The 14,721-nt window shown below is 48.7% G+C and overlaps 1 protein-coding gene across 3 annotated transcripts in view; it reads left to right on the top strand.

The window, feature by feature from the left end:
- The window catches only part of srgap3 (SLIT-ROBO Rho GTPase activating protein 3), a 438,498-nt gene extending 425,716 nt beyond the window's left edge, over positions 1 to 12,782 (top strand). For all 3 annotated transcript variants that reach the window (XM_086001322.1, XM_086001321.1, XM_086001323.1), the window contains exon 22: positions 11,459 to 12,782. In XM_086001322.1, the coding sequence (XP_085857448.1) occupies positions 11,459 to 11,878 (420 nt within the window). In that variant the 3' untranslated portion in view covers positions 11,879 to 12,782. The remainder of the gene's footprint in view (positions 1 to 11,458) is intronic.
- The last annotated feature ends 1,939 nt before the right edge of the window (positions 12,783 to 14,721 follow it).

Genomic DNA, 14,721 nt, shown 5'->3' with positions numbered 1-14,721 from the left:
TACTCTGTATCTAACCTGTGCTGTACCTGCCCTGGGGGTGTTTGATGGGACAGTGTAGAGGGAGCTTTACTCTACGCTGTACCTGTATAATAGCAAAATACTGCGGATGCTGGAAATCTGAAATAACAACAGACACTGCTGGAAATACTCAGCAGGCCAGGCAGCATTCGTGGAGAGAGAAACAGAGTTAACGTTTCAGATCTGGGACTCTTCATCAGAACTGGAAAAAGCTGGAAATGTAACATATTAAGCAGGTGCAGAGACGGGGCGGGGGGGTGGGGGGGTTAGGAGGGGAGGAAGGAATTGAAAGAACATACTGTGAAAATGTTGCAAATGGGAATGCCAAAATCATACAGCATGAAAAATGGGGGCAGGGATTATTATCTGAAATTGTTGAACTTGATATTGAGGCCAGAAGACTGTAAAGTGCCTAATCGAAGGATGAGGTGCTGCTCCTCGAGCTTACGTTGGACTTCATTGGAACAATGTAATAGGCCGAGGACAGAGAGATCAGAGTGGGAGTGAAGTGGGGAATTAAAGTGACAGGCGACCGTGCTGTACCTGCCCTGGGGGTGTTTGATGGGACAGTGCAGAGGGAGCTTTACTCTGTAACTAACTCGTGCTGTACCTGCCCTGGGAGTGTTTGATGGGACAGTGTAGAGGGAGCTTTATTCTGCATCTAACCCGTGCTGTACCTGCCCTGGGAGTGTTTGATGGACAGTGCAGAGGGAGCTTTACTCTGTATCTAACCCGTGCTGTACCTGCCCTGGGAGTGTTTGATGGGACAGTGTAGAGGGAGCTTTATTCTGCATCTAACCCGTGCTGTACCTGCCCTGGGAGTGTTTGATGGACAGTGTAGAGGGAGCTTTACTCTGTATCTAACTCGTGCTGTACCTGCCCTGGGAGTGTTTGATGGGACAGTGTAGAGGGAGCTTTACTCTGTAACTAACCCGTGCTGTACCTGCCCTGGGAGTGTTTGATGGGACAGTGTAGAGGGAGCTTTACTCTGTATCTAACCCATGCTGTACCTGCCCTGGGGGGTGTTTGATGGGACAGTGTAGAGGGAGCTTTACTCTGTATCTAACCCATGTTGTACCTGCCCTGGGAGTGTTTGATGAGACAGTGTAGAGGGAGCTTTACTCTGTATCTAACCCGTGCTGTACCTGCCCTGGGGGGTGTTTGATGGGACAGTGTAGAGGGAGCTTTACTCTGTATCTAACCCGTGCTGTACCTGCCCTGGGGGTGTTTGATGGGACAGTGTAGAGGGAGCTTTACTCTGTATCTAACCCGTGCTGTTCCTGCCCTGGGAGTGTTTGATGGACAGTGTAGAGGGAGCTTTACTCTGTATCTAACCCGTGCTGTACCTGCCCTGAGGGGTGTTTGATGGGACAGTGTAGAGGGAGCTTTACTCTGTATCTAACCCGTGCTGTACCTGCCCTGGGGGTGTTTGATGGGACACTGTAGAGGGAGCTTTACTCTGTATCTAACCCGTGCTGTACCTGCCCTGGGGGGTGTTTGATGAGACAGTGTAGAGGGAGCTTTACTCTGTATCTAACCCGTGCTGTTCCTGCCCTGGGAGTGTTTGATGGGACAGTGTAGAGGGAGCTTTACTCTGTATCTAACCCGTGCTGCACCTGCCCTGGGAGTGTTTGATGGGACAGTGTAGAGGAAGCTTTACTCTGTATCTAACCCGTGCTGTACCTGCCCTGGGAGTGTTTGATGGACAGTGTAGTGGGAGCTTTACTCTGTATCTAACCTGTGCTGTACCTGCCCTGGGAGTGTTTGATGGACAGTGTAGAGGGAGCTTTACTCTGTATCTAACCCGTGCTGTACCTGCCCTGGGAGTGTTTGATGGGACAGTGTAGAGGGAGCTTTACTCTGTATCTAACCCGTGCTGTACCTGCCCTGGGAGTGTTTGATGGGACAGTGTAGAGGGAGCTTTACTCTGTATCTAACCCGTGCTGTACCTGCCCTGGGAGTGTTTGATGGACAGTGTAGAGGGAGCTTTACTCTGTATCTAACCCGTGCTGTACCTGCCCTGGGAGTGTTTGATGGGACAGTGTAGAGGGAGCTTTACTCTGTATCTAACCCGTGCTGTTCCTGCCCTGGGAGTGTTTGATGGGACAGTGTAGAGGGAGCTTTACTCTATATCTGACCCGTGCTGTTCCTGCCCTGGTAGTGTTTGATGGGACAGTGTAGAGGGAGCTTTACTCTATATCTGACCCATGCTGTACCAGCCCTGGGAGTGTTTGATGGGACAGTGTAGAGGGAGCTTTACTCTGTATCTAACCCGTGCTGTACCTACCCTGGGAGTGTTTGATGGGACAGTGCAGAGGGAGCTTTACTCTGTATCTAACCCGTGCTGTACCTGCCCTGGGGGTGTTTGATGGGACAGTGTAGAGGGAGCTTTGCTCTGTATCTGACCCGTGCTGTACCTGCCCTGGGAGTGTTTGATGGGACAGTGCAGAGGGAGCTTTACTCTGTATCTAACCCGTGCTGTACCTGCCCTGCGGGTGTTTGATGGGACAGTGTAGAGGGAGCTTTACTCTATCTAACCCGTGCTGTACCTGCCCTGGGAGTGTTTGATGGGACAGTGTAGAGGGAGCTTTACTCTGTATCTAACCTGCGCTGTACCTGCCCTGGGAGTGTTTGATGGGACAGTGCAGAGGGAGCTTTACTCGATCTAACCCGTGCTGTACCTGCCCTGGGAGTGTTTGATGGGACAGTGTAGAGGGAGCTTTACTCTGTATCTAACCTGTGCTGTACCTGCCCTGGGAGTGTTTGATGGGACAGTGTAGAGGGAGCTTTGCTCTGTATCTAACCCGTGCTGTACCTGCCCTGGGAGTGTTTGATGGGACAGTGTAGAGGGAGCTTTACTCTGTATCTAACCCGTGCTGTACCTGCCCTGGGAGTGTTTGATGGGACAGTGTAGAGAGAGCTTTACTCTGTATCTAACCCGTGCTGTACCTGACCTGGGAGTGTTTGATGGGACAGTGTAGAGGGAGCTTTACTCTGTATCTAACTCGTGCTGTACCTGCCCTGGGAGTGTTTGATGGGACAGTGTAGAGAGAGCTTTACCCTGTATCTAACCCGTGCTGTACCTGCCCTGGGAGTGTTTGATGGTACAGTGTAGAGGGAGCTTTACTCTGTATCTAACTCGTGCTGTACCTGCCCTGGGAGTGTTTGATGCGACAGTGCAGAGGGAGCTTTACTCTGTATCTAACCCGTGCTGTACCTGCCCTGGGAGTGTTTGATGGGACAGTGTAGAGGGAGCTTTACTCTGTATCTAACCCGTGCTGTACCTGCCCTGGGGGTGTTTGATGGGACAGTGTAGAGGGAGCTTTACTCTGTATCTAACCCGTGCTGTACCTGCCCTGGGAGTGTTTGATGGGACAGTGTAGAGGGAGCTTTACTCTGTATCTAACCTGTGCTGCACCTGCCCTGGGAGTGTTTGATGGGACAGTGTAGAGGGAGCTTTACTCTGTATCTAACCCGTGCTGTACCTGCCCTGGGAGTGTTTGATGGGACAGTGTAGAGGGAGCTTTACTCTGTATCTAACCCGTGCTGTACCTGCCCTGGGAGTGTTTGTTGGGACAGTGTAGAGGGAGCTTTACTCTGTATCTAACTCGTGCTGTACCTGCCCTGGGAGTGTTTGATGGGACAGTGTAGAGGGAGCTTTACTCTGTAACGTAATAAAACTCACTACGCACTTGGTTTGAGCATAAAGCAAGGCTTTAACCAACTTACTTCAGCACATGGAAGTCTAGTTGTATCCACTAGCTCCTTGTCTTTACAAAATGTCCCTGGCAAGCTGGGTCCAATGCCCGAGTATTTATACTCCTTGGACGGCGCCACCAGCTGGCCGACCAGTGTTATTTCGTAGGTAGTTTCTCGATGATGAGATTTATGACACTCTGTATCTAACCTCTGCTGTACCTGCCCTGGGAGTGTTTGATGGGACAGTGTAGAGGGAGCTTTACTTTGAATCTAACCCATGCTGTCATTGAGCTGGGAGTGTTTGATGGGACAGTGTAGAGGGAGCTTTACTTTGAATCTAACCCGTGCTGTCATTGAGCTGGGAGTGTTTGATGGGACAGTGTAGAGGGAGCTTTACTTTGAATCTAACCCGTGCTGTCATTGAGCTGGGAGTGTTTGACCCTGACACCGGGTACCTAAAGCATTGAGGAACTGAAAATTTGCCAAAGGAACAGAAGTCAACGATTGCCCTGCACTGATTGAGGCTCATGATGAGCCAGTCAGAGAGACAGCAGCTGTGTGCTGAGGTAAGATGTCCAGCTGCCCTAGTCTGAAGCTTGGCGTGTGGCGTTTCTCAGTGATCGATGACCCTTGTGCTAACCAAGGGGCCACTTGATAGCAATAGGAGCAGAAACCCTGGCTGGCTTTCCTTCCACCTCCTTTGCCCAGGAGCGCCGAGACCAATTGTGGCACCAGTACTGCTGCCCTGATTGGCTTCAGCTAACTCTGCAAATGCGATGCAAACTGGATCTTCCTGATACATCAGAGCGTAAGAATTAGGAGCAGGAGAAAGCCATTCAGCCCTTCGAGCCTGCTCCACCATTCAATAAGATCATGGCTGATCTTCTACTTCAATGCCACCTTCCCGCACTATCCCCATATCCCTTGGTTCCCTTAGTATCCAAAAATCTATCGATCTCTGTCTTGAATATACTCAACGACTGAGCATCCACAACCCTCTGGGGTAGAGAATTCCATAGATTCACAACCCTTTGAAGAAAATTCTCCTCATCTCAGTCCTATATGGCCGTCCCCTTATTCTGAGACTGTGACCCCCTCATTCTAGACTCCCCAGCCAGAGGAAACATCCTCCCTGCATCTACCCCATCAAGCCCCTCAAGAATTTTATATATTTCAATGAGATCACCTCTCATTCTTCTAAACTCTAGGGAATATAGGCGTAGTCTACTCAATCTGTCCTCATAGGACAATTCTCCCATCCCAGTAATCCTTCATTGCACTCCCTCTAAGACAAGTATATCCTGAGGTAAGGAGACCAGAACTGTATGCAGTACTCCAGGTGTGGTCTCATCAACGCCCTATATAATTACAGTAAGACTTCTTTACTCTTATACTCAAATCCTCTTGTGATAAAGGCTAACATACCATTTGCTTTCCCAATTTTCTGCTCTACCTGCATGTTAACTTTCAGTGAGTCATGTACAAGGACACCCAGATCCCTCTGAACACCAACATTTCCCAATCTATCACCATTTAAAAAAAATTCTGTTTTTCTATTTTTCCTACCAAAGTGGATAACTTAACATTTCTCCACATTATATTCCATCTGCCACGTTCTTGCCCACTCACTTTACCGGTCTATATCCCTTTGCAGCCTCTTTGCGTCCTCCTCACAACTTACTTTCCCACCTTGCTTTATATCATCAGCAAACCTGGATACGTTACACTCAGTCACTGATATAGATTGTGAATAGCTGAGGCCCAAGCACTGATCCTTGTGGTTCCCCACTAGTTACAGCCTGCCAACCAGGAAATGAGCCATTTATTCCTACTCTCTGTTTTCTGTCTGTTAAACAATCCTCAATCCATGCTAATATATTACCCCCAAGCCCATGAGCCCTAAATTTGTGGAAAGAACTCTTGTCTGGCACCTTATCGAATGCTTTTTGAAAATCCAAATGCATTACATTCACTGATTATCCCCTTATCTACCCTACTAGTTACAACCTCAAAAAACAGATTTGTCAAACACGATTTCTCTTTCATAAATTCATGTTGACGCTGCCCAATCCTATTATTATTTTCTAAGTGCCCTGTTACCATGTCCCTAATAATAGATTCTCGCATTTTTCCTGCTACTGATGTCAAGCTAACTGGCCTATAGCTCCCTCCTTTCTTGAATAGCGGGGTCACGTTTTCTACCTTCCAATCTGCTGGGACCATTCTAGAATCTATGGAATTTTGGAAGATCAAAACCAATGCATCCGCTATCTCTATAGCCACCTCTTTTAAAACCCTAGGATGTAGGCCATCAGGTCCAGGAGATTTGTCGGCTTTTAGTTCCTTCTCCAGTACTATTTCTTTACTAATTTTAATTTCTTTAAGTTTCTCATTCTCACTAGACCCTTGGTTCCCCACTATCTCCAGAATGTTTTTTGTGTTTTCTACCATGAAGACAAAACCAAAGTATTTGTTTAATTTCTCTGCCATTTCCTTATTACTTATTATAATTTCTCCTGTCACTGCCTGTAAGGGACCCATGTTTAGTTTCACTAATCTCTTCCTTTTTACATACCTATAGGAGCTTTTACAGTCTGTTTTTATGTTTCTTGCTAGTTTATTCTATATTCTATTTTCTCACTCTTATCAATTTCTTGGTCATCCTTTGCTAAATTCTAAAATCCTCACAATCCTCAGGCTTGCTACTCTTTTTGGCAACATTATAAGCCTCTTCCTTAATGCTATCTTTAACTTCTCTTGTTAGCCATGGTTGGACCACTTTTCCGGTGGGGTTTTTATTCCTTAAGGGAATATATATTCGTTGTGAATTATGATTTTTTCTAAATGTTTGCCATTGCTTATCTACCATCATATCTTTTAATGTAGTTTCCCAATTTATCTTGGCCAACTCGCCCCTCGTACCTTTTTTTTGGCTTTGTTCAGATTTAAGACCCTAGTTTCGGACTTAACTAAATCACTCTCAAACACAATATAAAATTCTATCATATTATGATCACTTTTCCCAGAGCCTCCTTTACTACAAGGTTATTAATTAACTCAGTCTCATTGCACAATACTAAATCTAAAATAACCTGTTCCCTAGTTGGTTCCTCGACATACTGATCTAGAAAACTACCTTGAATGCTTTCCATGAACTCTTCCTCCACACTATTACTGCAAATTTGGTTTGCCCAGTCTATATAAAGATTAAAGTCCCCCATGATTACTGTATTAACCTTTTACATACACCACAATTTTCTTGGTTTGTACTCTGCCCAACACTACAACTACTGTTAGGGGCCCTATAAATTACTCCCACCCGTGTTTTCTGCTCCTTGTTGTTTCTTTCTCCTCCCAAAGTGATTCTACATCTTGATTTTCGGAGCTAAGATCCTTTCTCTCTACTGTCTTTATCCCATCCTTTATTATCAGGACAATCCCCCCCCCCCCCCCCCCCACTTTTTCATTTTGCCTATCTCTTCTAAAAGTCAAGTATCCTGAAATATTTAGTCCCAACCTTGGTCACCTTGCAACCACGTCTCCATAATGGCTATTAGTTCAAACCCTATTATTTATCTGTGCTATTAATTCATCTATTTTTGTTGCGAATGCTTCACGCATTCAGATATCGTGCCTTTAGCTTTTAACTTTTTTCTATTTTTCCCTGATATCACCGTAGTCACCAATGCCCTATTACCTTTTGTTAAGCTCTCTGTCCCTCCTGACCCACTTTGCTTATTTTTACCCAAATCGCTACTCTGCTCTAGAGCCTTGACATTTCTCTTACTGCTTTTGAATTTACTCTTTCCTGAATCCTCCCACCACCAACCCCCACACCCCCCCCCCTTCCCCATCTCATTAATTTAAAGCTCTATCCACCACCCTAGTTATTCAATTTGCCAGGACACTGGTCCCAGCCCATTTTAAGTAGAGCCTGTCCCAACAGACCAGCTCCCTCTTTCCCCAGTACTGGTGCCTGTGCCCCATGAATCAAAACCCCTGCCTTCCACACCACTCTTTCAGCCACGCTGTTAAACTTCTAATCTGTTTGTCCCTATGCCAATTTGCACGTGGCTCAGGTAACAATCCAGAGATTATTTCCTGTGAGGTTCTGCATTTTAATTTCGACCCCAGCTCCTCAAACTCTCTCAGCAGAACCTCATTCCTAGTTCTACCTATGTCATTGGTTCCTACCTGGACCCTGACAACTGAATCCTCCCCCTCCCACTGCAAGTTCTTCTCCAGCTGCAAGGAGATGTACTTAACCCTGGCACCAGGCAGGCAACACAACCGTCGGAACTCCCAGTCACGGCTGCAGAGAACAGTATCTAGCCCCCTGACTATATTGTCCTCTACTACGGCCGCATTGCTTTTCACTGCCTCCCCCCCCCCCATTGAATGGCCTCCTGTACCATGGTGGCGTGGTCAATTTGCTCATCCACACAGACATCAAGAACCTCATACCTGTTGGACAAGGGCTAAGGCTGAGACTCCTTCAGCACTGCACCTAGGGTTCCCTTACCTGCCTGAGTTACAGTCACACCCCCCTGTCCCTGACCACTAACCAGACCTGTACCACTACCTAACCTAAGGGGTGTGACTGCCTCCTGGATTAAAGTGTTCAGGTAACTCTCTCCCTCCCTGATGCCCCACAGTGTCTACACCTCGGACTCTAGCTCAAAAACTCTGAGCTGAAGGTCCTTGAGATGTTGACACTTGCTGCAGACGTGGTTGTCCAGGATCACAGTGCTCTCCACAAACTCCCACATGCTGCAGTTGCGGCACACCGTCTGCACTGCCATCCATATATAACCTTGTTTTATTTATTTAATTGATTCAAGTTTATGTATTTAATAAATTTAGCTTATTTTTTAAAGTTTTTTAACGAATTTCTTGATCTAGTTTAAGTTATAGGTAGAGTAAATTAAATATTTACCTGTGACTTAACCCTGTTGCCCCTCCTTGTGCTGTGACGTCACTTTGCGATTTTTATTTTTGGCCCACGTCGGTCACCGACTCTCAGCTGCTCAACGCCTCCGCTCCCTTTTTAAACTGTTGCTGCTCAGGGTTCCGGCTCGTTTCAATCGGTTCAATATTGGGCTCAGTGGCACCGCAGATGGTGCAGTAACCCTCCGAGCCATTGGGGGCACTGCATATAGCCACCCCTTAAATTCTCAATGTTACTATTACAGGCTCTCCTGACTGAAAAGGGATCAGAACCAACCATCACATGAATGGAATGCAATGCTTAGGGGAGCAGTGAGCAGTTTTGAGAGGCAACTGATGACATTAATGACGGGTTCTGTACAAAATGTAACACACTTTTGCTAAGTAAAGGCTGTGGTGGAGAGGGACAGTCCGCCACATCTTTTGCGATTGTCAAACATTCCCAAGCTACCACCAAAGTGAGCTGCAAGACCTTCAAAGACCGGCCCCAGCACACACCGGAACCGGCCCCAGCACACACCGGAACCGGCCCCAGCACACACCGGAACCGGCACACGACACACACCGGAACCAGCACACAACACACACCAGAACCAGCCCCAGCACACAATACATACCGGAACCGGCCCCAGCACACACCGGAACCGGCCCCAGCACACACCGGAACCGGCCCCAGCACACACCGGAACCGGCACACGACACACACCGGAACCAGCACACAACACACACCAGAACCAGCCCCAGCACACAATACATACCGGAACCGGCCACACACACAACACACACCAGAACCGGAACCAGCACACACCGGAACCAGCCCCAGCACACAACACACACCGGAACCAGCCACACACATAACACACACCGGAACTGGCCCCAGCACACACCGGAACCGGCACACAACACACACCGGAACCAGAACCAGCACACAACACACACCGGAACCAGCCACACACATAACACACACCGGAACCAGAACCAGCACACACCGGAATCGGCACACAACACACACCAGAACCGGAACCAGCACACACCGGAACCAGCCCCAGCACACAACACACACCGGAACCAGCCACACACATAACACACACCGGAACTGGCCCCAGCACACAACACACACCGGAACCAGAACCAGCACACAACACACACCGGAACCAGCCCCAGCACACAACACACACCGGAACCAGAACCAGCACACACCGGAACCAGCCCCAGCACACAACACACACCGGAACCAGCCCCAGCACACAATTGAACCAGAAATGGCTCACAATCGGACCAGGCCTAGCACACAATTGACCCAAACGCAGCACATAATGCATCCAGGACTGGCACACTTGGAACTAGGCCTGCCTTACAATTGAACCAGACCAGCACACAATGGTACCAGGCCTCACATACATGGAACCAGACCTGGCACATGATCGGATCAGACCTGGCACATGGTTGAACAAAACCCATCACACACAGACCCAGCTCTGGCACAAAACCCACCCAAACCCAGCACACATTGAACCAGACCTGCACCACAATTGAACCAACATCTGCATCCAATGGAACCAGGGTTGCCTCATATTGAACCAGACCCAGCACATGACAGAATCAGAGACAGCACACAATCCAACCATACTCAGCAGGCATGGAACCAGAACCCAGCACACAACTGAACCGGCACACAACTGAACCGACACACAATAGAACCACATGCAACTCCCTATTGAACCAGGCCCAGCACACATCTTTCTGAGCCTCCCTATTCGTGCTCCCCCAGCCCACAATATGACTAGGCTCTTGTTCTTCCTTGTAACCCCAGCCTTCCAGAGCAGCCCACCGAGGTGGTGACAGGAGGTCCATCCCACCAGTCGGTGTGGGCCAAGGCATTATAGGAACCATCTGATGAACCAAGAGAAGATGTTAAAAGACTGGTCCCTGTGCCTGCCCTGCTGCCCACTGATTGGCCAGTTGGCAGGAAACTGTCCTGACATAGCGTCAGCGCCACAGGAGAGGGACATACATAACCTCACCCAAGTCTGGCAGGTCACAGTGCCACGGCACCACGACCAAAACCCACCAGACATTGAATCTCTGAGCAAAGTGTAGTGGTAAACCCAGGGGCACCAACTCTGGTTGGACATGTTCCTAAAGGTTCCATCACATGACCTTTAACCACCCTGCCCCCCACGTTCCCGCTATTGGGTGCCCAACACACCAATCCTCGCGGTGCCCCGCTTACCTGCACCACGTGGAAAGCGAACAGAGCTCCGATTGGATACAGACTCTGGGTCACCCGATTGGTTGATTCTTGACTGTGAGCCAAACAGCCTTTTGCTCCATCTCCAATATTTTTAGAACGAATAAATAAGAAAATAAAAAGAAATCGTACTTTTTATTTAACGGCCTGATGATTTTTCTCTCCCGGGTTTGCTCTCAGCAGTGTCCGGGAGATGAATCCTTAATTCCTGGTGACTCCAGGGCAATCCTGGAGGGTTGTTCACCCGAGGTAAACCCCAGCACTGCTACTACTCCCTAGAATCAGCCTCCGGGAAGCATCTGTGGAGGCCACTGTACAAGGCTCACTTGCTATTGCACGTTATCATGTACCTTATACTTTATATTCTGTACTCGACGAATGTAACGCTTGAGAAACTTCTGTAACCAAAAGACTTGCAATAAAATTTGTTTTGGGAAAAAAAAAGTCATTTTATTTTGAAACGTGAGGTCTCTCTTGGGAGTATTTTTTAAAAAAAAATTTTGGTGCTGCTGCTGAATAATTTTCAGTTTTGTTTCCGGTCAGGATATTGAGAAGACCATGAGCACGGCCCTGAACGAGTTGCGTGAACTGGAGAGGCAGAACACCGTGAAGCAGGCGCCCGACGTGGTGCTGGACACTCTGGAGCAGATGAAGAACCCACAGACAGGGGCCGTGAACTCCGAGCCCGCCAGCCCACTCCACACCATCATGATCCGCGATCCCGACGCGGCCATGAGGCGCAGCTCCAGCTCCTCCAGCGAGATGATGACCACCTTCAAGCCGGCTCTGTCGGCCAGGCTGGCAGGCTCCCAGCTCAGGCCCCCGCCCATGAGGCCCGCCCGGCCTGTCATCCAGCACCGCTCCAGCAGCAGTGGCAGCAGCTCCGGGATGGGGAGCCCGGCTGTCACTCCCACCGAGAAGATATTTCCCAACAGCACGTCGGACAAGTCGGGCACCATGTAACATAACCCACCCGGGATCGCCACTCCCGCGACAGAGGAGGCTGATTGGGCTTACTTTGCTGGGGAAAATCTCAGGCCTCATTCCCAGTCCGGAGTACTACCTGAACGCAGGAAGGAAGCCTGCCAAGATTAGAACTGTTTTATTCCCTTCCTTTTATTACAATGAAATTAATCTGCAGCAGTTGTTGTTCCCAGTGAAACGGGGTTGCCCGTAGCAACAAATTAGCACTGGAAAATATATCCATATATATATATATATATACATACATATATAAAAAGGACTCCATTTCAGGGTTACCTCAGAAAAAGACCCTTATTTACTTCTGCGGGTCCTGAGCTGGCTCGGGTGAGCTGCCAACCAAGCAATACAAGGATACGCAGGGATTGCGTTCCGTGGGAGTGAAGGAAAAAAAACACAAAAGAGAAAGGGGAGAGCAGAGGAAAAGAAAAGAAAAGAAAAAAGGAGCATGCATTGTCTCAGCCAACTGTCGAGCTGTGACTGACCGAGATTGGCCGCATCTGCCGGGAGTTCGTCCTTAAATGCTGATGGGAGCCGCTGGTCCAACGGTGAGGCTTCAGGCCACCAGTTGACTCCTCCGGCACCTGGTATCAACACTGTACATAGACGAGGGCAAAAACCTCGATCCTCCTGCTTGTAGCGAGCGGAGGGGAAGTATAAATATTGTAGCACAGTATTACCAGTTTAATAATTAATTAATTAATAACGCAGTTGTACTTAATGCAGCATAACGTAACAATAATATGGAAGTTAGGCAAAGAGTGTGTTTAAAATATGTAGTTTAACTTATCCTACTTTTTTTTGTGAAGCAATTAATCGATGTAGTTTTCCTTTTGTAAGAAAATGTTTTCGATGTACAAAGTGTCACTAAAACAGGCAAAGGGACTACGTGACATTTAATGTGACATTTCATCATCTCTCTTGACAACCGCACATTGTCATTAAGGTTCTCGTTTTTGTTTGGTTCCATTTATGCTGGGGTTGGGAGGGTGTGTTTTTTTTGGGGGGGGGGGATTGATAGTTGCTGCATGGCTAACACGAGCTGTTGTGTAAATCCAACATGGAAAAGAACCCTCAAAGGTGAAAGGTAACGGGTCATCTTCTGCACGCCCCTTCTGTTGTCGAAACAGCATATATTGCATTGCAAACTCTATGTAACTGTGAGTACATTAAGGCTATGGTGCAGCCAGCTTTGGCGTGGGTGGGGGGAGGGGTGTCTTTGGCTGGCGCCTGTGATTCATATTGCACGTATGTAACAGAGGAGTCGCTTTAGGTCTGTGTGGCTGAATTCAGGGTGGGATAGACCTGTGGTCGTGTTCTTCATTCTCGAGGTCATCTGGGTGAGTTTAATGTTGCCCCTCCCTCCTCTCCCCAAGGTGTTGACTCTTGCTGGGGACTGATTGGCAGTCCTCTGCTATCTCACTCAACTGCCCTCCTTGACACGTGATCCTAGACAGTGAGTGAGTAGTGGCGGGCTATTCGACCGTGGGGAGCAGTCCTGCAGTCTGCACACATGCGCTTTTCCATCGGAGGGGCCTTCCACCGGGATAATGATCTGCAGGCACGTGAGGGTGGGGCAGGAGGTGCTAACACAGCATTCCGCTTTCACCATGTGTCGGCTGAGGCAAGTGACACAGACAATGCTGGGCAATTCCATCCATCCCCACCTCCCCCCACCCCCACCAGCACAATGGTAGGATCCCACTAATCATACCTGCAGTGCTTGCGAATATTTAAAGTCCGCTACTGCTGATGTCACTGTGCCAGTCAGTACAACAACAACACTTGTATTTATATAGCGCCTTTAACGTAGTAAAACATCCCAAGGTGTTTCACAGGAGCGATATCAGACAAAATTTGACACCGAGCAACATAAAGAGATGTTAAGACAGGTGGCCAAAAGCTTGGTCAAAGAGGTAGGTTTTAAGGAGGAAATAGAGGCCGAGAGCTTAGGGATGGAATTCCCTAACCAGAAATGGGGCCCCTTTTCTTTCCTCATGACTCCCTTTTACTGTGGGAGCTGTAAGGAAGATTTGAAGGGACATACTGCACATAGGGTTGCCAACTCTGGTTACATGTATTCCTGGAGGTTTGCTCGTATGACCTCCTGCCTCCAACCGCCATTGGTCCCCCAACACATCCATCCTTCCTGTGCACCACCTGCCCACATCGATTGAAAATGAAAAGGAACACACAGTTCTTTCAATACTCCCGGGTTGCTCACAGCAGTGGCCTGGAGCTAAATCTTCAATTCCTGGAGACTCCGGGGCAAACCTGATGGGTTAGCAACCCTACCTGCGCACTGAAAGTTCAATGTTCCGTCACGCCCACTCTCACGACATACGTGTGCGGAGACTCATGTGGACAGGATGCCTGCGCTGTTATTTTCCTGTCAGCCAGTTTCTGGCCAAGTTACATGGCACAGACCGAGCCTGGCCCGGGACACGGCACAGATCGAGCCTGGCCCGGGACACGGCACGGACCGAGCCTGGCCCGGGACACGGCACGGACCGAGCCTGGCCCGGGACACGGCACGGACCGAGCCTGGCCCGGGACACGGCACGGACCAGGCATGAACCTGTACCAGTTTAATTTCTATGCACTGTTGCTACATGTATGTCATATTTGTCCCCTCCCTCACATCACACACTCTTCTCTCTATCAGATGACAGGTTGATGATCTGAACCACTGCCAGTCTTGTTTGAAAAGAACCTCTCCCCAGATTGGTCCCCTCAGTAATTATGTTGGGGCATTGAGGCCAACTGTAAGCCCCCAACTTCTGCTCTGACTGAAACCAGCTAACCCCAGCATCGACTGGGAGTCA

The sequence above is a fragment of the Somniosus microcephalus genome, chromosome 11 (assembly GCF_052327205.1).
Source record: "Somniosus microcephalus isolate GS21.2 chromosome 11, FLI_Smic_1.0, whole genome shotgun sequence".
In the NCBI taxonomy this organism is placed as follows: Eukaryota; Metazoa; Chordata; class Chondrichthyes; order Squaliformes; family Somniosidae; genus Somniosus; species Somniosus microcephalus.
The sequence above is the reverse complement of the archived record's forward strand: the minus strand, read 5'-3'. Positions and strand labels throughout refer to the sequence as shown.